Genomic DNA, 25,016 nt, shown 5'->3' with positions numbered 1-25,016 from the left:
TAAAATGTTAAATGTCAAGCTACAAAAAAGTTAAGTATTTGCTATGCACACACTTAAGTTATTTGCACAAAAGAAGCAACTCTGGAAACTTTCATGTGCCAATGCCTGCCTATAGAGTGGTGAAACAGATTGATCCCTCACTGCTTTACCTGATAAAATAAAAAAAAAATTGATTGTCTTACCCTTCTTATACTTTGCATTCTTATCATGTTTTGGATTGTTTGGTGTTGTAACTTTCTGATTAACCCCTTCTGGACATCAGTATAAATGAAGCCAATTATGATTACAGACCAGCGTAAATGTATGTATATTGAACTTCTTTCGCACCGTACATAGAGAACCATGCTAATCGGAGGTGCAGGGGGACGACAACAAACAAAACACAGTTCCAAAGAAATTAGTTTTCAATCTAGATTTAAATGTGTATAGCACCAGTGGCCTCCTAATATGGGAAGAGCGTTCCAGACAGCCGCAAAAGCGCATCTGAACGCGCGATGCAGTGACCATCGGTGTTCGATGGCCAGCCAAAAGCCGCTGCGAGGATGACCAGAGTTCACGTGATGGTTTATGCTCCTTGACAAGATCAGCGAGGTTTTGTGAGTCATTTGTGGCAAGCAATGTGTATAATAAATGCGACCTTAGAATGTATTCGTAAAGTTGAAATCATTTGTTTTCTTCAAAGCAAACAATATAAAACCTAAAAAATACATATTGTTCATTGTAATTTCGAATGTTTCATCATATTTTTAAAGCAGTTTTAAAAGGCAAAATTATCAACAAATTAAAGTGCAATCACATTCCGATCATTTGAACCTATGCTACAAATAAAACACTCCACTGTTGAGAACCACCAAAAAGTAGTGTGCCTCTGCACATCCAAAAATCCTCAACGTTTACAAAACAAAACATATATGACAGGAATACAATCGATACAGGCAAACCTCGCTTCACACAACCCCGTAGAGCGCCAATTTGTTATAGCACTCTTTGTACTTGGGAAATGTAAAAAATATATATACAAAAATCTAAAACGCACTTATGAGTGAGAACACAGAGCGTCGGGAAATCATTCGCTTGGCCATTGAGAGCGCCGTATGCCCTCAGCCAACCAGACTCCACCCCCCACAATAAGTTGATCACAATTCGTAGTCAAGATTTAAAAAAATCAACAATTTGTTAATGTTATTTCAGTTTAGCCAGATGAAAACTCACGAGACAGGATGGGAGCCTCAGGCACCACCTCAAAGAAACCTTCGCCACGGAATTTGAGACTGAGGGCATCACGAAGATCACGGAGATCCTGGAGCTCTTCACTGAGAATGACCCAGATTGGGAGCACAGCAGCTCCCACAACCTCGTCTCCCACCGCTGCCTTGCACGAGTACAATATAATGCAGTCGTGAATACAGCATTCAATACTAACTGATGTTATTCTAAGAAGCAATTTAATTTATTTACGAAATAATTTTTACCCTCTGTATTATTAGCGCTATTACCAATACCTCAATGGGCCCCCCCCCTTAAATAGTGCTCATACGAAAGAAATAACGTATGAAAAAAATTAGAAGAGGTTTCACCCTTTCTGGCAATAAAACAGTAGTTAAGATGTTCAAACACCAAATAGAAACATTTTGCTGTCTCTGGGGTAGGCCAATCAGATTCAAACAATGCATATATTATCAGATCATGTTCGTTTGCATGTTCACCACAAGTACGTGTGGTTATAATGCAAACTTGATTCCTTGCAAAAGGTTAATATTTGGTGTTTGAACATCTTAACACCTATTCTTGTTTCCCTTCTACGTGACTTTACCGAAAGAACCAAGAAAATTAATTCCTGCAGTCACTAAAGCTTTAAATCTAAATCTTACCACCTGTTTTATTATCATGAAGGGTAACAGCTATTTTTTTTCATACTTTGATACTGGCAAAATAGTCCCATTTTGTATCTGCTCATCCCGAGCTATAAATGCTCCGATAGTGCACTGTCTCTGTACTGTTCGCTTTTTGGCATTCTCTGGTCTGGCACTGGTGACACTAGGCCCTAAACAAGGCTGCCTCTGGTGTAGACAAATCAGTTTCAAAGACAATGCCATATATCATAGCATGTTTGTTTGCATGTCCACCACAAGTACTGTGTGTGGTTAGTGCGAACATGATTCCTTACAAAAGGTTTCTGTTTGGTGTTTGAACATCTTAACACCTACTGTTTTATTGCACGAGAGGGTATTTTTTTTATCGTCTGATACTGCCAAAATGGTCCCATTTTGAAAGAAATAACGCCGTCGGGAATGCATCCTCATATATACAATGTTATCATGGCCCCTTTTAGCACTGCTTCAATTAGCGCTCACTTTTCTAGGAACACATCTTGAGCATTAAGCGAGGTCTGCCTGTACTTAAAACGAGTCTTCAAAATCAACTGTTATTGCAGTTCAACTTTACAAGGTTGTATATGTTATTGTTCTTAAATAACAAAGCTTACCTTGCCTTTAATAGTTTCAGAGTTAGTGCAGGTGCAGAAAATTTTTTTAATTCTCAATAGGCAATGTCCATCGTATACTTTTCAAAAAATTAGACCGTCATATTTATTTTTAAACATAGCAATCACCTATACAAATGTGAAAATGCTAAAAAAACAGACTATCTCGACTTGTTGGATATGACAGTGATCAGCATTATCTTCATCAGTAATGACCAATCCACTACAGGATGAAAGCTTCCCAAAGCTGTGGCCATCTGTCACAGTCTTGCGATGCAACAACCTATCTGGCACCTGCATATGAGCCGATATCATTGCTCCATCTCTGTCGTAGATGTCCTGTTGGGTGTGCGCCCTACTGTGACTGCCACTCCATTGTCAATCTCACCACCGACCTTAGACAGCATTTGGCCGGTATGAATTTCCACGTGATAAGTCAATTAGTTGAACAATCATTTGTGGCCAGGTCGCTTCTGAAAAAGAATATATGCCTCAGTCGACCTTACCTGGTAAAATTACGCTTTTTTATCCCGTATCGTCAAGTGTCTTACTGAAATCCACTTACTTTTTGTAACAGTTAATGTCTCCAAGTTGCATATGTCCTTAAACTCATATATTCCCCTTTCTGGCTCTATGTGTAATTCCAAGCACGCACATATACCAAAATGCAGAGGTCCTTAAATTTTAAATATTCTACATTGGTCTTCTTGCAACTAAATGTACAATGGTTCAGAGAACCAATCTGCAATTTCAGCAAAACAAAATTACAAGCATATTTTCATGGCGATGCTGCCCTAACCCAGTTCGACATTGCTGCAGCATGTACCTTTCAAAAACATGTTGAAAACATCCAGCTTTTATGCATTATAAGCAAAGTCAAAACAATTATCAAACTGTTTGCCAACAGCACCTGTCAGCTGCATCTTAGCTCCAAGTGTGTGTTTTTTCACTTTTTTTTATTTGGCCCATGGGCTCAGAAGCAATTTCACTACGGAAACTCCAACAGAAAGCCAGCAGCCAAACCTCAGCCTCCGATAACCCAGGCAGCAGTTTCAAGGTCAGGCGTTCAGGTGAAAAGGTCCAACCGAGACTATAGTTATATCTGGTCTGTCCACACAATGAAAACAGGAAAGCAGGATATCCTGTGCACACTCCATCTGCTTCCAAAACCAGCTAAATTTTTTCACTGAATGAAGAAGCAGACACATAACAGCAGTAAATGACTGGAATCCACTAAGCACTTGTCATAATTACGTCAGCAAAGGCAGCGTTACGGTGCAACGTGTCTAACATCACTTCCGTATTTACATTGTGGAAGTTTAAGTTTAAAAAAAAAAATTATACACAGGACCAGTCATCATTAGATATACCATTCAAAAACCAACTGACTGCAATGCATTGCGATAACCCAAATCAATTAAATTAGCACAGCTCTGCTTTATATCAAGATGCATACCAGCGCATGCACCCAAGTGCTGTTAAACATAGAGGGTTGCCCAATGCTTGCCAGACTCTCCCACAACGGGCTTCATTAGCATTCAGGACGAATAGCAGCAGTACCCATGTGGGGTGCATATTAAACATTTACGTTATATCCTGCTTCCCCCATTCCACTGAAAATGGGTTTTATTTTTACAAACAGTACGCACAGTACACTTTCCATTTCCAGTGGGAAAAGCAATGTTACTTAAATAGCAGAAGATCCCATTCATTTTACATACTGTACTCACCCATGACTCTTTCTACATGTCCTTATTTAGGCATTTACCAAAAAAGATGTAATTTGTCACAGAAAGTATGAAGAAATCAAACACTTCAAAGTATTCTTCAATATAGCATGCTGTAATGTTTAACCACGTGAAAAATGACGGTGACATGGGAATTTTTTTTATTTCTAAACAATTTGCAAGTTAATTTCACAGCATTCAAAAAGCTATTTTGGTTTCAAAATAACGATGCATATTGATGATTTACATGTTTTCATCGACAAGTCAATAAACAGACAAGGCAGAGTGCACCGAGAGAAAGGTTGAGGACCAGACTCCCACGCTCGGGGTGCTTGATAGCTGCTGCTTATTGCGACCTCTTCTTCTGTGTGCCTTCTGGCATTAACATTTGCCACGCACGCAGGCATCCACTCTTAACATTGCCTGCCAGGATCACATGGTCACAGTGGAAACAGAAGGCCGACCACGAACGCGTCCCGCTCAACATGTATCCTGCCGTGAATAGAACGTGCAATGGCGTTCTTTTATTTTATTTTACGGCACGCTTATTCAGTTTCAGCCACGCCCAAGTCAGTGTATATTCACAGACAGTGCCCCGTCAACTCAAACACTGTATCATGGGACACACCCACGGGATAGTTTTAAGTGTCTAAAATTCTGCAGTTCGCAGCAAAAATATTGACGTTACTTCTTTACATTGTATCTTTGGGCCTCGGTTGAGAAACATTACACAATTAAACTATGGACAAACTGCTATAATAACTATGACAAATAATGTGAAGCAACTAAAAAATATTATTCTGTCCGATTAATACAGGTGTACATAAGCAATGATGGGAATATAATGGACGACTATCGTAAGCAGCTTGAAAGTCAGGAATAGAAAGTGGCAAGAACATGTTACAGATTTAACCAGGAATAAGTTTATGTATTGATGCAACATGTGCTCAACAGAGGATGACTGGCTGCTGAGAGAAGCATTGGAATAGTACAAATTGTTGGTGACCAACGGGAAGAGCTAAAGCCAGATGCAGTAATCGGATACTGTAACAGTGGATCTTGGAGGTCAGAGGTCGACTTTACATTAATTACGGATGAATGTAATGGCTGGGTGTGGTGGCATCACAGCAATGGCATGTTAACCTATTCACCTTGAGCTTAAAAATACTACATACATGACACTGTCTTGCCAATTTGTAAATTGATTAATGTTAAAAGACATGTCTTTGGTCAAGAACAATTTGTCCAATACCACTTTGCTCTAGTCATATGGAGCAAATGTTAACTCTAGTTTGGAGAGAAATTATGTCTGATGAGTGTTTTCTAAGCACCCTAAGGTGTGGCACAATGAGCAGTTGAGGGAATGATTCATTGTGCATTGGCATCTATTAGTAATACCCAATGTGGGCACTTTAACACACTCAGCTTGATCTATGTTCAATGCATTATTAAGTAAAGATCAACCACTTCAGTGTGGTTGCTGTATAAGTCTACTCATTGAAATAAATAACGCTATTGTAAGTGTAATAATTATCCTATAATCTGATGCATTGTATGGTGGTTTGATATTTTTAAATGTATAAGACTGATCTTTGAAACTGCTGTAAACTTGGTCAAAATCATTCTACCCTATATGCCAGCTCTTTTGATCTGTTGTTGGCTGCGAGGACGTAGCTATTAAAACAAATAAACCACATCCCTACACATAAAGAAATGGCTTGCATATGTGTTTAAATATGTGTATCATATTTAAACATCAAAACGGGTACAGAAAATATAATTTATTCAGGCCAACACTGTATAAGAATGAGCACTCAAGACCACAGCAAATTCCAAGAAAACGTTATTCGTTTCCTTTATATAAATGTATTGCAGTTTTTGGAAAATGATTGCTTGTATTTGTCCACACTAAAAGTACAAATGCAATATTGTACTGTACTGTCCAAAAATAAAGTACTGTCAACATTAATGCGAGAACAGGTTTTTTTTTCGAAACTAATAATGCACAAACACGTTGTCGTGTAAACGTAGCCCAAGGAATGAACAGGAGGTGCATAAAGTAACACAGGGGGAGGAGGATTACTGTACCGCCGGTTAGTCGTGAACGCAGTCAAATTTTGTAAATAAGCAGCGTCATCAGTTGTTTAACTGGAACCTCCTGATCGGGGGTTCTGGTCTTCACATTCTTCACGAAAATAATGGTATGCGCTTTGGAAGTACTGTGTGATTTCAGAATAAAATGTGAACATTTGCATTTTAAGAGTAAAAACAAAACCCCACATCAGTTGGCTTATACAGGCTAAATGCCCACACCCACGATTGACCAAAATGTAAAACTGCAATGCATATAGTTTAGGTTAAAATTTGAAAAGAGAGATTTGTATCGAAGTGCTTTTGACCACAGGATTCCTGCAAAAGGTTATCACCACGCAAAAAAAAAACCCACAATGGAGTAGTGTACTTGGCGTGATGTATTTTATTACACTCGTAACATTACCTCAAAATGGAAACATCAGTACATAATTTCACATTGGTTGCTGCAAAAGATGCTAACGTCAAATATTGCCTCGACGGATAACGCTGCCTCACACGCATTAACTCACATAGCACTGTACAGCACTTCAATGGCCAGTGACCACTTGCACACAACACCGTTATTACCGTCTTTCCACCAGCTGTGCCACTTAAAACGGTGCAGCTTAATGGGACATAACAACAACAACAAACAAAATCACTAGGTGTTCTTAATGCAACTGGCCACAGCAAAGACATCGCCGACAACGCCGTGCTTCAGAGAGGCACGTCCTGTGCAGGAATGTCGAACGTCGTTGTTTACACAACAACGCGACAGCTGCATTGCTAAACACGCGCACAACGAACAACACACTGCCACCTAAACGACCGTCCTTTCAACAAATACCAACGCACACTTTCGTCGCCACTCTAGGCCCCTCCGCGGCATTGCATAACCGCGTCGCCTCAGCGCGACATCGCGCGGCCTTACCGCACACACCCCGCCAACGACGCCTCGGCCTCGCCTGGATATCCAACCCAGCCAAGGCGGTCAGGACCCCGCCAGGCGCATAAGGCCAAAGGCACCTCCACCCCCCCCCCCCCACCGCCACCAAACCACACAACACCTTCCGCTCCCCACCCCACCGGCACACACCGCGAGCGAACTCCGCTCGCGGACGCGAAGGAACCAACTCACCTTTCTTCTCGCGATCGTACCCGACGATCACGAAGTAATCGACCAGTCTATCCATGCTGCTGAGCGGCGGGCGGCCCGACGGGAGCGGCTGCGCTCAGAACGCATCACTCGTCCGGAGGGGAGGCCATCCTGCCATAGCGCCTTCACGGGAGGGGGGGGTGTTGGTGGTGTTGGTGGAGGGGTGGTGGGGGGGGCAACGGCGCGGGCCACCACATTCCCTAGCGCGTATAGGCGCACTGCCCCCTCAGTTTCGGCTCGCGCCATTGGCCGACCGAGGGCGGTTCGCGCCGGTGGGCCAATCGCGAAGCGCGCCGAAGCGCCGCGCCTATGCGCGCTGGGGAATACAATGGCGCATCGGGGAGGGGGGGGGCGGGTTGGGCGTGCGACGTCACGCGCACGACGACGAGGCGAGCGTTCAGGCGGCCCCAGGCGCATGCGCACTGCGGTACTGGGTAGCCCCCCCCCGCCCCCCAACTGTGACTGGCAGTGGAGGGGTCGCACGGGTGGGGTGGAGGTTCTGGTAGCTCTGAATCTTGATGGGCGAAGTCAGTTTTAACACCTAGCAGGCTTTCACGACACAATGTCATCCACTATAGGAGGCTTTTGTTTTGTTTATTTTTGGTTAGATCGCGTTCAATATATATGTGTGTGTGTCGTTAAAGCCGCCGCCACCACCCGACATGAATAATTTCGTGAGGTTTGTTCACGTAAACAGAACGTGGCCAATTCGTTACTAGCACAGCAGCACACCGCTGTGTTGGAGAGCAAAGCCACAACATTTACAATCTTGAGTACGACGTTTCGCCAGTAATTGCGACTAGCTTCATCAATTGGCTGTGTCGGGTGGTGGCGGGTTTAACGACACACATATATAACTACGCGATCTAACCCCCCCCCCAAAAAAAACCCCTTAATTATGGGTGAAAGGAGAGAGAAACGGAGGGGGGAGAGTAGGGCTTTAATCACTGGGGATTAGGTCACGGAGTGAGTGAGGGCAGGGATCAGGGAAAAGTGGGAGCAGGAACTTGTCGGTGGATGAGTTAAGTCGCTCGATGGTGGAGGTGGGGGGGGTCAGAGTTGTGTCAGTGGAGGAGTCAGGTCACTGGGAACAGGGGAGGGTGGGAAAGGGATCAGGTTAGAGGAGCTGGAGCAGTAAGGAACTTGCCGTTTGACCCTGGAGGACTCAAGTCACTGTGAAGACTGGGGAGAGCAAGGTCTTGTACCTGGAAGGGTCAGCTCATGGGGTGGGTTTCGGGGGTCAGGCGAGGAAGAAGGAGGAGTAGGGGAATCAGATAAGTATGGGGGAGGGGGGAGATCACAATGTTATCAGTGGATGGGTGGGGTCACGGTGTGGGAGAAAGGGGGAGGGTAGGGGAGCAGTAAGTAAGGGAATGGAAGTGGATCAGGCTTAATCGAGGGAGCAGGGTCTTTTACCTAGAGGGGTCAGGTCACCTGGAATTGGGGGGGGGGGAGAAGGAAGGGATCAAGGAGAAGGGATGGGGAGGGCTTTACTACTGGAAGGGGTGGAGTCGCTGGATGGAGCAGGAATCAGAGTAAAGGAGGAGGATCAGGCACTTCTTAGTGGACTGGAGGAGCTAAGACACGGGGATGAATTGGGGGACCGGGATCTTGTCAAAGGATCAGGTCAGTGGGTGTAGAAGGAACCGTCTCTCCGCCTGGGGCAGAGTGCAAAGGGCCCTGGTTGAAGAGACACTAATTCAATGGTAAGCGGAGGGGGGAGCAGCAATTCCGAAATCCAGACTCAAGCAGGTTTAAATCACCCAGGGGCAGGGTGGATCCAGGCCCTGTCCTCACAAGGGATAAATCATCACCAGGGTGAAGGGCATAAGAATGTTGGACCTTCATTCAAAACCCGTTCAGATGTATATCTGTTCCATCAGCTCGTGTGTAGTAAGTGCTTGGGGGTGATTGGTACATTCCAGGACCGTAAGCGATGGCAACGGCTTTGGGGAGGCGGGGGGTGCATCATCCAGCAGTAGATTGATCATCGCTGACAATGATGATGATCTCGACCTCTAGCAAGTCCATTACCACGTGTTTAAATGGTCCCATGAGCTTGTAACATGCATTCGAACACATCCAGATTATGCTGGCTGTGCCTCGTAATTGTAACCACTTAGTGTTACTGGACATTTAACACGACATGCTGTTATAAGTTAATGCTATTGCATTAAAATACGACTACGTGGTAGCTGCCTGCTGGTAAATGTGCTGTCGTGTGCTGACAGCATTGTTGCAACACCAAACACTGCTTGCTCTTTCCCCTACCAAGACTTGTGTCCCCATCACACTAAAACCTCTGCCCTCCCACCCGTCCTGTATGTATGTGTACTGAACTTCTTTCGCACCGTACGTGCTAATCGAAGGTCCGTGGAAGGGCAACAAACTAAACGTAAAAAAGCAATTCTAAAGAAATTAGTTTTCAATCCAGTGGCTTCCTAATATCGGACGGAAGAGCGCTCCAGACGGCCGCAGAGGCGCATCTGAAAGGACGCGATGCGGCGACCACCGTCTTTGTTCGATGGCCAACCAAAAGCCACTGCGAGGATGACCGGAGTTCGCGTGATGGTTTATGCTTCTGGACGAGATCGGCAAAGGTATTGTGGTTCATTTGTGGCAAGCACTTTGAGTGTATGCTGTCGTCCTGACGACAGCATACAGTATAGGTTTGCTATATGCCCAAAAGTGCTAGCAAAGACAAATGCCTGCATGTCAGTCCAAGGTGACGCGCCTACGAGGCATTCTACCGTCTGCTCAGACACGTATAATGACATCACGAGGGCGGTTGTGGAAGGTTCGGGTGTGAGCATTGTTTTTGTGTTAAAAAAATTCTTCTGCATGGTTTGGATAGAACCCCTTTAACGTCTCCCGTAAACAGGCTGGAGGCTGCTGCTACCTTCCTGAGGACACACACTCTCCAACGATAAAATGGAATGGACACGGCACCAAACAGATAGCTTGTGATAATGTATCATTTTTACGGACCCGCACTGGCTAGAATAGGAAAGTATCGCCACATAAGCCCCATGACCTAAATAGCGTGGCAAGGCCTGTTCGTGGATTTGCAAAGGAGTTTTAAGGAATAACATCAAAAATGAAAGTGTCTCTTACATTTATGAGCACTATAAGTGCTTTGTGCCCCTTATTTCCATGAGTTGCTCTGTAGTGGTGTTGGAAATTCTGACAATTCGCTGCATAGGACAATGGTTGTTCACTTCCCACTAATCGGTGCTCTCTGGAGAGTTATTGTGTTGGGTCCAGCCTAATAGAATTTGAACTTATGACGTTGCAATCATGAAACTACTGCTCTCTCGGGAGAGAATATGTATGATCCAATAAAATATTAACGAGCACTGCCCGCGCATTTGTGGGGGATACACGGTGCCGGGATGGAGGGAAGGTGGGGGAAGGCGTAAACATCATGCACGCACGAACCCAATTCAACACAGCATACCTTTTTTCTTCAAACATAGATTTAAAAAAAATAACTACTGAAACTGTTTTCTCACACGTAGCGATTTAGTTTGTTCTCTCCTCAAGCAGTGGATCCCTCTACTAATTCTCCTAGACTATTCTGCTGCTTTTGTCACAATAGCCCACTCAATCCTCCCTTAAGAACCTCCATTAGCATGCATTCATCTGCAGTACACTCCTCTCCTGGTTCAACTCTCACCTTTCAAACCACTTCTATTGCACTTACATAATAAGGCATGTATTCCTCTCAGAAACGGCTGTGCTATGATGTTTCACAAGGTTCCAAAAAATCCATCAACTCCAATCTCCAGATGACCAAAAATTCTACTGCGAGACGTCTTATCTTTGTATCCATAAATGTGACCACGTCACCCGAATGTGGCTCTGTGGCTCTGTGGGCTAACGTCCACTCACAGATCATTGGCGTATATATTTATACGTATCTATTTATCTTGCGTATCTGGTACTCTAACTATGTGAAAGTCACGTGTAAAAGCATTCGCTAAACAAAATAAACCCAAATACTCCGGTAGCTCCACTGGCTGCCAGTGAAATTCTGGATCAATTTCAAGATCACACTCATAGTCTCTACTCATTGGTTCTTTCGGTAAAGTTACGTAGGTGTAAAATACAATAAATCACGGCGTTTTGGGCGCAACACAAGCGTCCATCATCAGGTGGGAAAGCATAGTCTTGAAGATTATCCGTAGACTAGCCCCTGCCTACCTCATCCGTCATCTAACTCTAGTCCTCTAAAATACTTTTCAGTCTAGTCATCTGTAAAAGCCCCCAGTCGACCTTTTCTCAGTGGGCATTCACTCTTTCTCCTCTGTTGCTCTATTGTCTGGACATACCTTCCTCAGCCATACCTACTGTTGACTCCCTATCCCCATTCAAATCCAGGCTCATCACTTCACAATTTTCCTATGCCTATGTATAAAATGGGTGCATAAATATGTCTCCATTCCCCAGGACGCCCATGTTACACTGTTCAGTACAGCATTTGTTTTGGGATACCGCTGCATTTATACACTACATGAGTCCAATTGGTGTTGTACAGTACTTCAAAGCTGTTAAAATATGAATTATCTAATCATTTCCTCCTTGCAAAACTTTTGGAAAAGTTTGTTCAGTAGCAAAACATGTTTCACTCATTGCAATCTCATGCCATACAAAGTGCGACCATCTGTCCTCTTGGGACCCTTGCACAGTCTGGATTTTCCCCATCCATAACGCTTAAGTATGGATTGCTTTACATTTTGGCTGGCAGCCACAAACCCCTTGTCATGTCATCAATGCATCCTATACCACGTAGGCACTCTTCTGTGATCTATGCAGCTGAAGCCACTTTACATTGTTCTATATATTCATGTGTTTGCCTTTTATGTCAGAAGAATTGTGCTTATGAACATACATGTATTAATATATGTGGGATTTTGCTGCAAAGTAATTAAAACTTAATCAACAATTTGGCACTGTGTGCACATTTCGAATATGAGGTTTGAAAACTTCTTCTTGGTTAAATTTTGATTTAAAGCTTTCGTGACTGCAGGGATTCATATTCTTTGTTCTTTCGGTAGTCACGAAGAAGGGAAATAATAAAATAATAAAAAGAAAACTATAAAAATAATAAAAAAAATATTTCCCTTCTACGTGACTTTACCGAAAGAACCAAGAATATGAATCCCTGCAGTCACGAAAGCTTTAAATCGAAATTTAAAGGTTTGAAAACGTGTATTATTTTGTGTGGCCATTGTATCGTCGTTGATGGACATGACCGTAAAATCATTGATAATTTACAGTCAAGTTATTCGTTGCCTGTCTCCAATAAAAAAAATTGAAACAGACCCCACCCATTTAGCAATACGTCACACTTCGTGAGAACAATTACGGATGAAGTGAAGTCCAAATAAAGTTGACAGAGCACGAATAACACACAGGCGTTTATTTGCATCATTCAGTGGCGAACAAGGAAGTTCCGGATTGAGGAAACAATGATGTCTGTCTCTCGCTTTATGTTGGCTGTAAACAATACCAAATGTGGTTAACCAGGCTAATCTAGACTGAACATGAACTCGTAACTTATTTCACCTGGATTAAAATTAGCCACACATGGTACAGTTAATAATAATACTAAAACACGCCCTTTATTTTTCGATTTAAAGCTTTCGTGATTCATCTTCTTGGTTCTTTCGGTAAAGTCACGTAGAAGGGAAATAATAAAATAATAAATATAAAAAATACGTGACTTTACCGAAAGAATCAAGAAGATGCCCTTTATTCACCAAGAAAACTCTCCCTGGGTCATATAGCTCTCTGTTTGAGAAGGGTCCTGAACTGAGATGTTTGGCCATTTCCATGAATGAACACTCCGATCTCACACAGATTGATTTAGGAATCAATTACTGTCCTGTCATCTCTTGGTCACCGTGTAACCTAGGTCGACAACACCAAGTGTTCCCAGACAGTCTCCCATTATAATGCTTCACCAGACACACTCCGGCTTAGCCAACGAGACCTAGTGCATAAGGGGGCAATTTGGCCGTGAGGAATATTTCTCAGCAAAATTAACATCGGACAGCATTATCCCCCTATAATCGATCTTACGTATTCCATTTACGCTGGTGTGAAATTAGACTCACAATTGCTGTATATTTGTTTTGCTGCTCTTTTTTTTGCCATCGGTTTCCCTTGGACGTCGGGTCTGTCTAATTTAACGCGCAGTTGCAACCCACGCAACGTATCGGTTCATAGTAAATCTCGCGACTCGCTCGAGAGTTTGTCGAGCGCCTCACGTGCGCGAAAACCGCAGCGCATTCCACCGACGTCGAGTCGTTCAATTGGCATCGGCCCTGGCACGTTCCGTGGTCCTGCCCTGCGGTCTGTGGCTATTTCAGCTCTCGTCCAATTCCCGAGGCTCCATTTCGCCTCTCTCCACCCTCCGCGCCTTGTCAAACGCGCGCGTGTTCTTCTTCTTCTCTCTCTCTCTCTTTTTCGTCGTCATCTGATGATCAACGAAGATGGATTTACAGTATTCAACAACAACAACAAAAAAGCCGCAGCCAGACGCGGCACCGTGAATCGCACATTCGCACGCACGTGGCTCGGCTGTACTGCTGCATCAATGTGAGCAACAACCAAAACAAAAGGTAAAGGCGCAGCTCCGCGATTGGCTTGCTCACGCCACTGCTGGCGGATGCGCCTTCCACTAGAGGGAGCCTATAAAAGAGCCCCCTCTAAAGGGTATTCGGTCCTACTCTTACACGCAGACCAGGCGTTTTTTTGGAAAGAAATGGACGTGTACGAGGCCACACTTGATTTACTCCACCACGCGCGGACCTGCCGATCCACTGGCTCTGTTGTGCCACTTTATTCTGCTCGTTGGCCAGAGGCAGCGGGCGATGTCAACAAACACTCCAGTAGTTTCAACTGGTGCCCACTACCGTGGGCACCCTGATATTTACTGTTCGTAATGGTGGAAGCATTTTAAATATGCCGCTGCTAATGCGCGAACGTTGAGATCGAGAAAACGATGCCGTGTTTGGGGTGAATTGACTTCGGGCTTTTCACGGTACACTTGCAATCGTAGTCAATGATCAGCAATAACATTTACTGCGCCCCTATTCACTCACCATGCAACACGACCACGCAAATACAACTGCTGCTCCTGATCGCTGTGGAACACTCCAGTAGACGAGCACGAATGCAATTAAAATGTAATTTGCGTGTGGATTTAATTAGGCACCGCATGCAGCGAGTTGTTGTTTGCAGGGTACACTTTTTTTTACACTCCTCGTTTCAATCCACATACATTACACATACTGTACATCACGCATACCGAGCCCATCATTCATCCGGGGGTCGTTAGGACGTGCACCACTTTTTTGTGGAAAGTCACCTGCAGGTGTCATATGGAGGGACTTGTCCCGCCCATGGGAATGTGGTATTTACACCACTGGCTCAGGGTTTTCGGTGGAGACGAACGACACCTTAGCCCGAATAAACAACAACAATAATAATAATAACTTATTGGCTCAAGAGAAGAAAACCGCAAAGCTCTTGGTAAAATGACGACCACGAACTGAAGATCTCGCCGCGCTGTGTCGGCCAATTGCGTGTTGCTTGGCCATACTTCACGCGAGACAGTGCACGGGTTTGTGGAGTGCAGTAGGGGGGTGGGGGGGGGGGTTCAAATGTCGCTCTCCCATTGATATTGGTCGCGATTATAAACGGAGCTCAGATCGCCGGGTTCATAGTGCAGCGTGCGATTCAGAACGACCACGCTCCATCCCCCTCCCACCCACCCAGAGAGTAGTAATGCCCGTTCTGGGTTATTTTCCAAGCCAGAGTTTCATCCCCCTGCTACTTAGTGGTTTGGGGCACAAACCAACAGTGCACCACGTGCATTTTTGTTTATTTACTCTTTACAAAAACTGATGACTGCGGTTATGTCCTTTGAGACATATTTATTTAATAGAAATGGCATCGGAATGCGATTATTCTTTTAGAAAGCGAATGCGTCATCCTTTTACATAATCGCAACAACGTTTGCTGCATTACTAACAAATGTTAACACAATGGGGTTTTAATCGACAACCCGGTGAACCTAAAGTCACGTAGAAGGGAAACAACAAAATTAAAATAAGAAATATATAAAACAATAAAATTCTCACGACGTTTCGACTGCAACACAAGCAATCATCATCTGGCTACCATGAGAGATTCGTTCATGAGGCTATCCACATATACAAACACAGAGACAATTTCAACCGAGAAGATGGATTGTGGCTTAGCAATCATTGGAAGGATTTGAAAAAACATTTCGGGTCTTAATTGATTGTTCACGTTTACGGTGGCTTTCTGACCGCATCCATTATTTTCGTCTCCCCCCCTCCTCTTTTCCGAACATTGATGGACTCATAAAGTATTAAAGCTTTCGTGACTGCATAAAATGACTCATTGTTTTTTTCGGTAAAGTCACGTATGTAGAAATACAATAAAATAATATTAAAACAAAAAACAATCAAGACGTTTCGATCACAACGCAAGCGATCTTCATCAGGTGTCAATAACAAATCACAGAGGTAAATACAACAAAAAGATGAGAGACGAGAATTCTACAAACCTGAAAAAACATTATGTGAAGCACATCCAGTCAGGCCAACAACACAGTTAGACACTTCCTGGCGGACCACGAATTTCAGAAGAGTGTTAAATTTCGTGTTCAACCTTTGGATTACACATACCAGCATAGATAGAATGAAAAATAAGAGGTACACGGTCAGTAGAAATACATATACAAGTCCACCAAGAGGTAAGGAGGGAGGAAAGACGGACAGGGAGGCAGAGAGAGAGGGGGGGGGGGGCGGAGGTATGAACAGAAGCTTAAATAGGAAATACGGTTGGAGGGGGGGAGGGGCCAGAGCGAGAGCGGCAGCTCAAACACGCACATCTTACAAATACAAAACGGCAGCTCAAAAAAGGACCACCTCTTGTAAATACAAAACGGCAGCTCAAAAAATGACCACCTCTTGTAAATACAAAACGGCAGCTCAAAAAAGGGGCACATCTTACACATAATTACAACGGTAACTTCCCCGTAGAAGTGTGATAATAAAGTATTAAAGCTTTCGTGACTGCATAGATGGACTCGTCCATCTGAATAACTGCCAAATCGCTCTCCGTGGTGCTAACGTTAAGAAAAAAACGCCACTTTTTCAAATTTTCTTGCTGTGGTTTTCACACCTGATGATGATTGGTTGTGTTGCAGTCGAAACGTCGTGATAATTTTATTGATTTATATTTCTATTATTTTATTGTTTCCCTTCTACGTGACTTTACCGAAAGAACCAAGAATATGAACCCGGTGAACCGTTCGTGTAATCGGTTACCGGTTCAAAACGTCAGGAACGGGTGTATATAGTCGTTTCCTGCGGAATTTTTAGGAATGACGAATGCACAGATTGGCATGCGCGGACATACAAATGGCACGGCGAATGCGAATCTGGCCAGCGGCAGCCGTCTTACAACGCATACGCCTACAGTAACCGAGCTACGTTTCCCCTCGTGGTGCGTTCATTTCTCGGTGAAGATTTAAAAATATAGAGATAAAGGTGCAGTCCTGCAATCTCTTGCTCACGCCACTGTTTGTGGAAGGTCCTCCGCTAGAGGGAGCTAAAGGGCCCATTTGATTTACTTTTCCACGCTGACTAAATGTGCATTCATGATTTAGTTTTTTTTGGGGGGGGGGGGAGGGATAGATCGCGTAAATATATTAATGTGTCGTTAAATCCACCACCACCACCCGACACAGCCAATTAGTCTTGTTGGTCACGTAAACAGAACATGCCGATGCGTTACTCGTACAATTGTAAATGTTGTGGATTGTAATTGTTGTGGATTTGCTCTCCAACACGCCGGTGTGCTGTGCTAGTAACGAATTGCCATGTTCTGTTTACATGACAAACCTTACTAATTGGCTGTGTCGGGTGGTGGCCGGTTTAACGACACATTTATATTTACGCGATCTATAACCCCCCCAAAAAACCTCTATATTATGGATTATATTGCTCGGGAAAGCCTGCTACGTGTTAAACAAACGTGCATTGGAAGAGGTCGGCATTTCAACAACATTTTACCCAACACACGCGACTTTGCCGATCAACTAACCGTGGCGAAACCCACTTAAACTGCTGGCTAGACAGAAGCGGAGGGAATTAAAATAACTTGCCCCATTTGTTTTAACTGCCACGTTTGGGAATTTGAATCGAAACGGCGATCTTTGGATCGCAAGTCCAATGTGCCAACCAAAGCACCGCGAAAATTCCCTTCATTTCTTAGCTAAAAGTGGAAAACTGCTGTTTATCGACCTCGACCATTCTGTACGTGTGGCCAACGGTAATCGATTTTATTTGAGGTTTTATTTTATTTTATTCGGTTAACGATTATGTAAAAAATAAATTTTAAGAACCCGAAATATAACATCGATAAAAGGCACATCCCTATGTAAATCCACTGTTGGATGAAGGCCTCCCAACCGACCATACTTCACCATGCTGGTCAGTGGTGAAGTCCAAGAGGTGGGGGGGGGGGGTAGGACTGATTGAGATGTCACGCGCCACTGATGTTTGCGGTAGCCGGGAATTGAACCCTGGGGTTCAAAGGGAAGTGTGCTTACCACTGCGTCGCCGCTCCCATAGGAATACACGTGTGTGTCTGTGTGTGTCTGTGTGTGAGTGGTCGTGTAGCGGTTAGCGTGCTGCGCTACGAACCTGGCGACCCGGGTTCGATTCCCGCTCAAGGCCAACACCAGTGACGATTATTTAAACCGGTCCTGGGCCTCCCCTAGGTCGACTCAGCCTAAAATGAGTACCCGGTGCGGTGTGTAAACATCGCCACTAGGGAGACAAAGGTGGCCGGGCGTGGCGTTGGCCACCTACCCCCTCGTGTGCCGTTACGGCCTTCATAGGTTCTCGCTAACAGCACTTGCCCCAACAGTCTGTTGAGGCTATACTGGGGGATATTTGTCTTTGTCTATGGGGGCTCGTGAAGGACGCCGCTACTAGGCAGTTGGAGGCAGTCGGTCTCCAGCAACAACGGAGGGCAGAGCAACGACGCTCACAACAACGAGCCGGGCGGGTAAAATACAGCAAGTTGGCACAGCAGGGGGTACAGCTGCCTGAGATGGCTGGCTGAGATGACCGGTAGTGAAATCTACCGGTCATCTCAGTCAGAGATGACCGGTAGTGAAATCTACCGGTCATCTCAGTCAGCCAAGCCATGACACCTACGGGGTCTGTCCCGAGACCTCCTCCTGTCAGCAGCGAAGCCTTCGACACTTCATGTGGGAGCCTCAAAGTGCACCTAACCTGGCACGGGCGCCACTCAGTGACGGTGACGTCACCGTCACTGAGTGTCGAACGGCCGGTGCTCTACTTGCTCCGCGTGCTTTGTATATCGGGTAAGGATCGGCATTTGTATTTCATGAACAGGCTGGCACCAATAAAATTGACCTAAACTGACATTACCGATATACCTTAATGACCCCGCACAAGTGACCACGCGTTACATCATTAACACTGTACACACGTGCGTTTCCAACACAATTTGTACCGGTAGTGAAATCGATCGACCGGTAGTCCCCTCTTGTGAACAATTATTAACATGTGGGCGCAGCGGTTAGCGCGCTGCACTATGAACCCCGCGGTGGCCGATTTTCGTTTCCTGTTCACGGACACCTCGTGAACGGGCTCAGTTGGCAACGCGTAACGGTCGGATGCCATCGTGCCCCATCTCATCGCCGCACACCGGAGTCACACGAGCCGCGTGACCTACCCCCGGCGTGGGGAGGAGGCCTTTATCATCCAGCAGTGGATCGACAAATCGTTACGGTTATAAACAATTCCCATCGTTTGATCGTTTATCCGCACCCCCCGGTTTTTGGCGTCTTGCGTCCCGACTGATTCTCGAATAATGAAATTATTTCACCGCACAGCAAAAACGCGTTCGAAATCAAATAAGAAAGTGGTTTTTTTTGTTATTTTCTTTGAACCTATCTACGTGACTTTACCGAAAGACCCAAAGAATATGAATTCCTGCAGTCACAAAAGCTTTTAAGTCAAGAATAAACGTGACATTCTCAGGCCACCAGTCGATGCAGGCGTCCATCCGCACGCCACGTCGATAATGTTTGCGGGGGCGTGGGGCTTTGGGGGCATGAGACCATACTTCGCCAGACTGGTCAGTGCGGGTTAGCGATGAGAGAGGTGCCCAGGACTGGTTCAGATATCACTTGTCACTGATGTTAAACACGGCCGGCACTCATTCTCAGAGGTTTGTTGTTGTTTTTTTTCCGGGTTCATAACGTAGCAAGATAACCGCTGTGCCACTGTGCTAGGAAAAGAAGCCATCGCCCTGATGTCGCCGATGTAAAATATTTTACGTGTCATGTTGCTTCGCCTTCAAGGCAGCGTCGTGTGACGAACGCGTTCAATGTTTCTTCTTAATCGCGACTGTGCACCATTAGCCAACGCAGCAGCAGCAGCAGCAACAGCAGCAGCGTCGGCACATTATTTAATTCGGCAACAAGAACAGCAAAAAGCAGTTCGACTTAAAACAGCAACGGCTCGGATCCATTGCCATCTGCACTGCGGCGACGGCGACGCGTTACTACAGAGTCGTCGTTGCGCCGATATGAGCCGTGAAAAATCGTCTGCAAGCGGATTTTTTTTCGTTTTTTTTTGTATGTGTGTGCCCTGGGCTCGCTACCAATCATACGAGAGCGGTAACCCTGCACCCCCACCCGCTCGCCCGCGCGTACATAAGCGACGGCGTCCTCACGGGTGAGGCAGTGCGCAAAAAAAGTGCCCGGGACCCCATCGGAGCTTGTGCGAGCGCGAGTCAACGTGCGTTTTAAGACGCGCGGCGGCAGCGTCTATATCTCGAGGTGTACAGAGAGAGAGAGAAGAGAGAGAGAGAAGAGCAGCGAGTGAGCGACGCAACAATCACCGCACCGTCGGAGTGTGTTTCTTTGGACTCTATATAAACATCGTCGGGTCGTCCCTTGCTCCACGCCGAATCGGTAAGAAGATCTTGTACGTGGACTGAAGTCTCCCACCCCCCCACCACCACCACCAACCATCAACACCCTCCCCACACACACACACAAAACAGACACCTCATCATCATCTCAACCATCACGCGCAGCGACTGCTGAGCGCATTTCGAGTTTCGGTCTGAGAGAACAGCTTTATAGCGCGCCCGTTGTCTCTCGTTATTTATTTTAAAATTGCTTATTTATACGAAGGTGGCACACTTTGCCGATGGGGTGAATTGTAAATATCCTCGTGATGTAAGCGGTCGACGTGCGTTTATTTTTAGTTAACTGGACAGTAACGGGTAGAGAGGAGTTGGGGTGGGGGTTTGGAGGACGTTATTTGATCTCTGATGGACATTCCTCGCCTCTCGCCCCGCTCTCTCCTCCCTGGGCGCGTGCACGCTGTGTACCAAGCCACCCCACACACGCGCGCGCGCGTGTGCGCGCATTGGGTGCACGCGCACGCGGGGCCCACGAGTTCTGGCCGAAAGCGTTGCCGTGCCCTTTTCTCAGCTGTGCTAATCTGCATCGAGGTTTATAATTACTCTGTATACTGACATCACTCGGCAACCACATCACGAGAGCTGTTTGTATTTTTAGTAGGGTTTAGTGTTTTGGAAACATTGCGGACTTCGGTTTGGGAAGTTGGGGTGGGTGTGGGGGTGACCGCTGCTATGTAGAACACAAAGTGCCATTGAGTTATCCTGACGAGGTTTCAGATCGGCGTGGAGGTAGCCCACATTCAGCGTAACGTTTATTGCGCGGACACGGACTGATCTCGAGCTTCCGTCGCAATCGCGAACAGCCCGGGTCGCGACTAACATTGTGCAGACGAAGTGCGTAAATAAGCCTGCGCCACTACCAATCAAGCTGCCGTCCATCGAAAACACCCCTCAAAAAAAGAAAAGAGAGAACACGTTCGAGATGCGCTTCCGGCGTTTGCAAAACGCGAGAGAATTCGCGGGGAGATTTGCGGGGAGACTCAAGCCGGGCCGCGTGGGCTTTTTGTTTGTTTGTTGCAGACGCGATGAAGCCGTCCTACGCGTGCCCGTGGATGGGTCTCCTGCTCACCACAGCCTGCCACCTCGTGCTCACGGCCACGATCCGCACGGACAAACTCGCCGAGCTCAAACGGTAAGGAGGAGGCGGACGAGGAGCGTGCGGCGACGGGGATGGGATGGGGGGGGGTTGGTGACAATGACGATGCATCATTGTCCGGATAGACCAGCGTGGCCCTTGCCGCGCTGGTAAAGGTCATAGTGACCGTCGTCTTCTTAGCCTCCTCACGCTCGCAGGGTCTTTGTTTACTGACACAGGTTCCAGGGCAAGTTGTCGCCGCATTTGGAATGTTTTGTGTGTTTGTGTGTAACCGCAGCCCGCCCCTCTCGCCCAAACCCACCCCAACTTAACATCCTATTCGTTATTTTTTTCCAGGCTAAATGCGCATGGGGTGGCCAGACTAAAGCGCGACCTTGAGACGCTCTCCCTAACGAGGCACGTGCGCGCCAGTGCGGAACTGAGCGTTGCCGGTCACCTGTACGTCCGCCTGGAGGAATTAAAAAGCACCTTGCGACACGTGGACAGGTGCGTACACACCGCGGGCTACTCGGGGAGCTATAGAACAACACCCAGCGCGAAGGTGTCGTGGTCTTCTCGTGATCAGCATGTGAGCACGCGCGCGCGTGAATGCAATATTATTGGAATGGAATTCGTGTCTGGTAGGTTTACTCTCCCCCCCCCACCGTCCACCGTCTCTCTCTCTGGGGTCGCTCATCGCTGTAGAACGCACGGCTTGCTTCGCAAGCATGTGGCTATGCTTATGAAACAGATTGCATCAAACTCGTATAGTGTGTCCCAACTCGCATTCTACGGCTGAATTATTCAGAACATTTGAGCAGACGGAACGTTTTTTGTGTTTTTTTATAAAACCGAGAGAGAGAGACCCCGCAGCTATGAATGGGAGGGGGGAGGGGGTGAGGAAGAGTCCAAAAATGCAATATAACTGCTCCCAAATCCCATTAGTCCGGGACGGGTTTAGTATCGCGCAAGGGTCGAGCAGATTCCGGCGTGGCGTGATGATGGAGCAACAGCCCCGGCGGCCAATAGTGCCTGGCCGCTCATTCATGCCAATCGCGCGTCGAAATCATCCAATTTAAGTTTTAACCTTTTGAGCGGCGACGTGCGGATTCACGACGCCGCCACCGGATGTGCATGGTGCGGGGTGTCCGTGTGCCATCCTTAGAAGCTCTGGTAAATGTGGCAGGCGAAAGGAGTGATATTAAGCTAATCGCCGTCCTCTTCCCCCCACCCCCCCCCCCCCTGTGCCTTGACCTTGGATCTACAGCAGCAACAGCAAAAGCAACGAGCCGCGGACAAGGGCAAAGCGTTACGCCCACGCTCACCACTCAAAGTCGATGAGGGCCGGCTGCTCGCTGGGCACGTGCCAGGTGGTGAACCTGAGTCACAGGCTGTACCGGCTCCTTGGGAAAATAGACAAGGATGACGCGGCGGGGAACACCACTTGGAATCCAAACAGCTTCGGCCGCAGGCGACGATCCGCCGACCTCTTCCAGCCGCCGAGAAGATAGCCTCTCCGGGGAGAGTGCTGAGAAAGAATGGATGCTCTTTCAGTGGTGGTGGTGGAGTTGGGTGGCTGGGTTGGTGGGGTGGCTCCCTTAGGGAGGGCTGCAGTCTTATACCTTGAAGACGTATTCGCCGAGTTTACAAGGACGCACAGGCTCCGACCAAGGACTGACTGTGAAGAAAAGCAAGAGTCTGTGGCATTTGTGAGCCGCTGGGGGGTTGAGGCCACGCGTGAATGAGGCGGCAGCACGACACGATTCCACGCTCTTGCCGCTCTCGTACACGTGGAGCCCTGGCTGCGGGGAGTGCGGTGGGGGGGGGGTGCAGTCCGTGGATCGGCGTGTGTGCTCCATCTGCTGGTCCCTGCAGAAGGCACCAGACTCCCCGAGAACGTAGCGTTGTATCGACGGCGTGATAAGGAATGTAGACGCATCGTAACCTTGTTGGGTTTCATTTTTCATTTCGCATTTCTTTTTTTTAAACAATGGACCCCTCTACCCCCCCCCCGCCTCGGTTCGGATATTGCAACCACTCCCCCGTTCTCACTTACGTCAAAGTCCGACGAGGTGCCGCATCTGGCCGGCGCAACGCAACGCAGAAGAGACGCTTCGTGGGTGCGGTTTCCCTATGAATGGACTGAGCGCTCTCTCTCACAAAACGTGGTACAGCCCCCCCTTCACTCACGTACCGTGCCATGTGCACCCCCCCCCCCCTTCCAGAGCTGTGTGCACCGCTGGCAGCTTCAGAGACGCCCACAGGCGCGTGGGGGGGGGGGAAATTGGCCCAACACCGTGCCATTTTCGTAGCATTTGATTATTATTTTTTTCCCTTTACTTTATATTTTATATTATTATATTTCCGGAGTTGAGAAAGCCAGCCCCCCTTGTTCCTCTTCTCCTCTACCTGCCTCCGCGGCCTCGGCGGGAGGTGACACTGAACTGAAAGGGACCTTTTTGGAGGAAAAAAAACAGTTACTTGAATCGCAGGAATGTTCGGCACGCTGCAATCCTGTGCAATCTAATGTAGTTTTATTGGCGGAGAGGAATTCCGAGACGCGTGTTTTTGATGTAACGTGTAAATTATACGGGGCCGGTGTGTGTGCGTGTGCGCGCATGGCTCAGCGCGCACGCTGCTTTTAATTTATAAATGTTTGTCTATAAAAACAAAACCACTATTTAATTTTGATATGATATCTTGAACATTCCTTTTTATCCCCTCCTGTAAATCCCTTATATCGTTATATTATTATTATTTACTACTACTGTACAGATAAATAGACTTTACAAACCATATATATTGTGCGAACGTGGTGAGTATGTTTTGCAAAATAATGGTGACGTGGGTGTTTTTTTTTCATCCCAAAGAAAGGTTGGGTTCACTGTGGGTCAGGTTCGACACCTCAGCGTGTTGCATCAGTCGCAAGAGCCAGCTCAGTAATCCTCCCGTCAAGTACTCCATGTGCCTTTGCGATTCCTCTTCGTGTAAACCCCTTCCTTAATAAATTTCCACGAGTGGCAAATGATAGCCCTGTGAATTTGAATTTATTGATTAAATAAGCTAGGCTCAAGCCTATGTTTGACCGGTGCCGCGGTCCCTTTGAAGCAATACATGATATAATTATTATTTAAAGAAATAAATACATCCACTCCTATAACACTACTTGTCAAGTTATGCTTTTGTTTTGGTGCACTACCGACCAACGTGCGTGATGTACGTCGCACTGCAATCACACACGGCGCATGTCTGTCAACGAGGGCTCATGTTGAGAATGAGTAAATATCTATCAATGCACTGGGGGATTTGCTGCAGACACAGCCACCCATTGCCGATACAAACTCTTCAGCTTCCTTGTCTAATTAGCCATTCAAACAAAGTCATATTATTAAGTTGTCCATGACATAATTGACTATAGCCTCAAGTCTA

General features: G+C 46.3%; 2 protein-coding genes across 12 annotated transcripts in view; one reads left to right on the top strand and one right to left on the bottom strand.

Moving 5' to 3' along the window:
- LOC116939979 (myotubularin-related protein 5-like) overlaps positions 1-7,606 on the bottom strand; it is a 95,411-nt gene extending 87,805 nt beyond the window's left edge. For all 10 annotated transcript variants that reach the window (XM_032949113.2, XM_032949117.2, XM_032949118.2 and 7 more), the window contains exon 1: positions 7,421-7,606. In XM_032949113.2, coding sequence (XP_032805004.2) covers positions 7,421-7,475 — 55 coding nt within the window. In that variant the 5' untranslated portion in view covers positions 7,476-7,606. The remainder of the gene's footprint in view (positions 1-7,420) is intronic.
- Positions 7,607-20,147: 12,541 nt separating this feature from the next.
- On the top strand, positions 20,148-24,747 carry LOC103091706 (pro-adrenomedullin). 2 transcript variants are annotated; one of them, XM_032949110.2, is made up of 4 exons: positions 20,148-20,508; positions 21,533-21,644; positions 21,945-22,094; positions 22,855-24,747. In XM_032949110.2, exons 2-4 carry the CDS (start codon positions 21,538-21,540, stop codon positions 23,096-23,098), a joined length of 501 nt encoding a protein of 166 aa, XP_032805001.1. In that variant the 5' UTR covers positions 20,148-20,508; positions 21,533-21,537; the 3' UTR covers positions 23,099-24,747. The 2 variants fall into 2 exon arrangements, with proteins under 2 accessions (XP_032805001.1, XP_032805000.1); XM_032949109.2 differs by having other exon boundaries at positions 20,156-20,495.
- The last annotated feature ends 269 nt before the right edge of the window (positions 24,748-25,016 follow it).

Source organism: Petromyzon marinus, chromosome 7 (assembly GCF_048934315.1).
Source record: "Petromyzon marinus isolate PM22_M1 ecotype Great Lakes invasive population chromosome 7, UKy_Petmar_22M1.pri1.0, whole genome shotgun sequence".
NCBI lineage: Eukaryota > Metazoa > Chordata > Hyperoartia > Petromyzontiformes > Petromyzontidae > Petromyzon > Petromyzon marinus.
The sequence above is the reverse complement of the archived record's forward strand: the minus strand, read 5'-3'. Positions and strand labels throughout refer to the sequence as shown.

What these genes read in the sequence shown, in the direction of transcription:
- LOC103091706 (XM_032949110.2), top strand. Translation starts at nt 21,538, where the DNA reads ATGAAGCCGTCCTACGCGTGCCCGTGGATGGGTCTCCTGCTCACCACA. An exon ending in AAACTCGCCGAGCTCAAACG is followed by an intron (nt 21,645 to 21,944) that starts GTAAGGAGGAGG and finishes ATTTTTTTCCAG; the next exon opens with GCTAAATGCGCATGGGGTGG. An exon ending in ACCTTGCGACACGTGGACAG is followed by an intron (nt 22,095 to 22,854) that starts GTGCGTACACAC and finishes TTGGATCTACAG; the next exon opens with CAGCAACAGCAAAAGCAACG.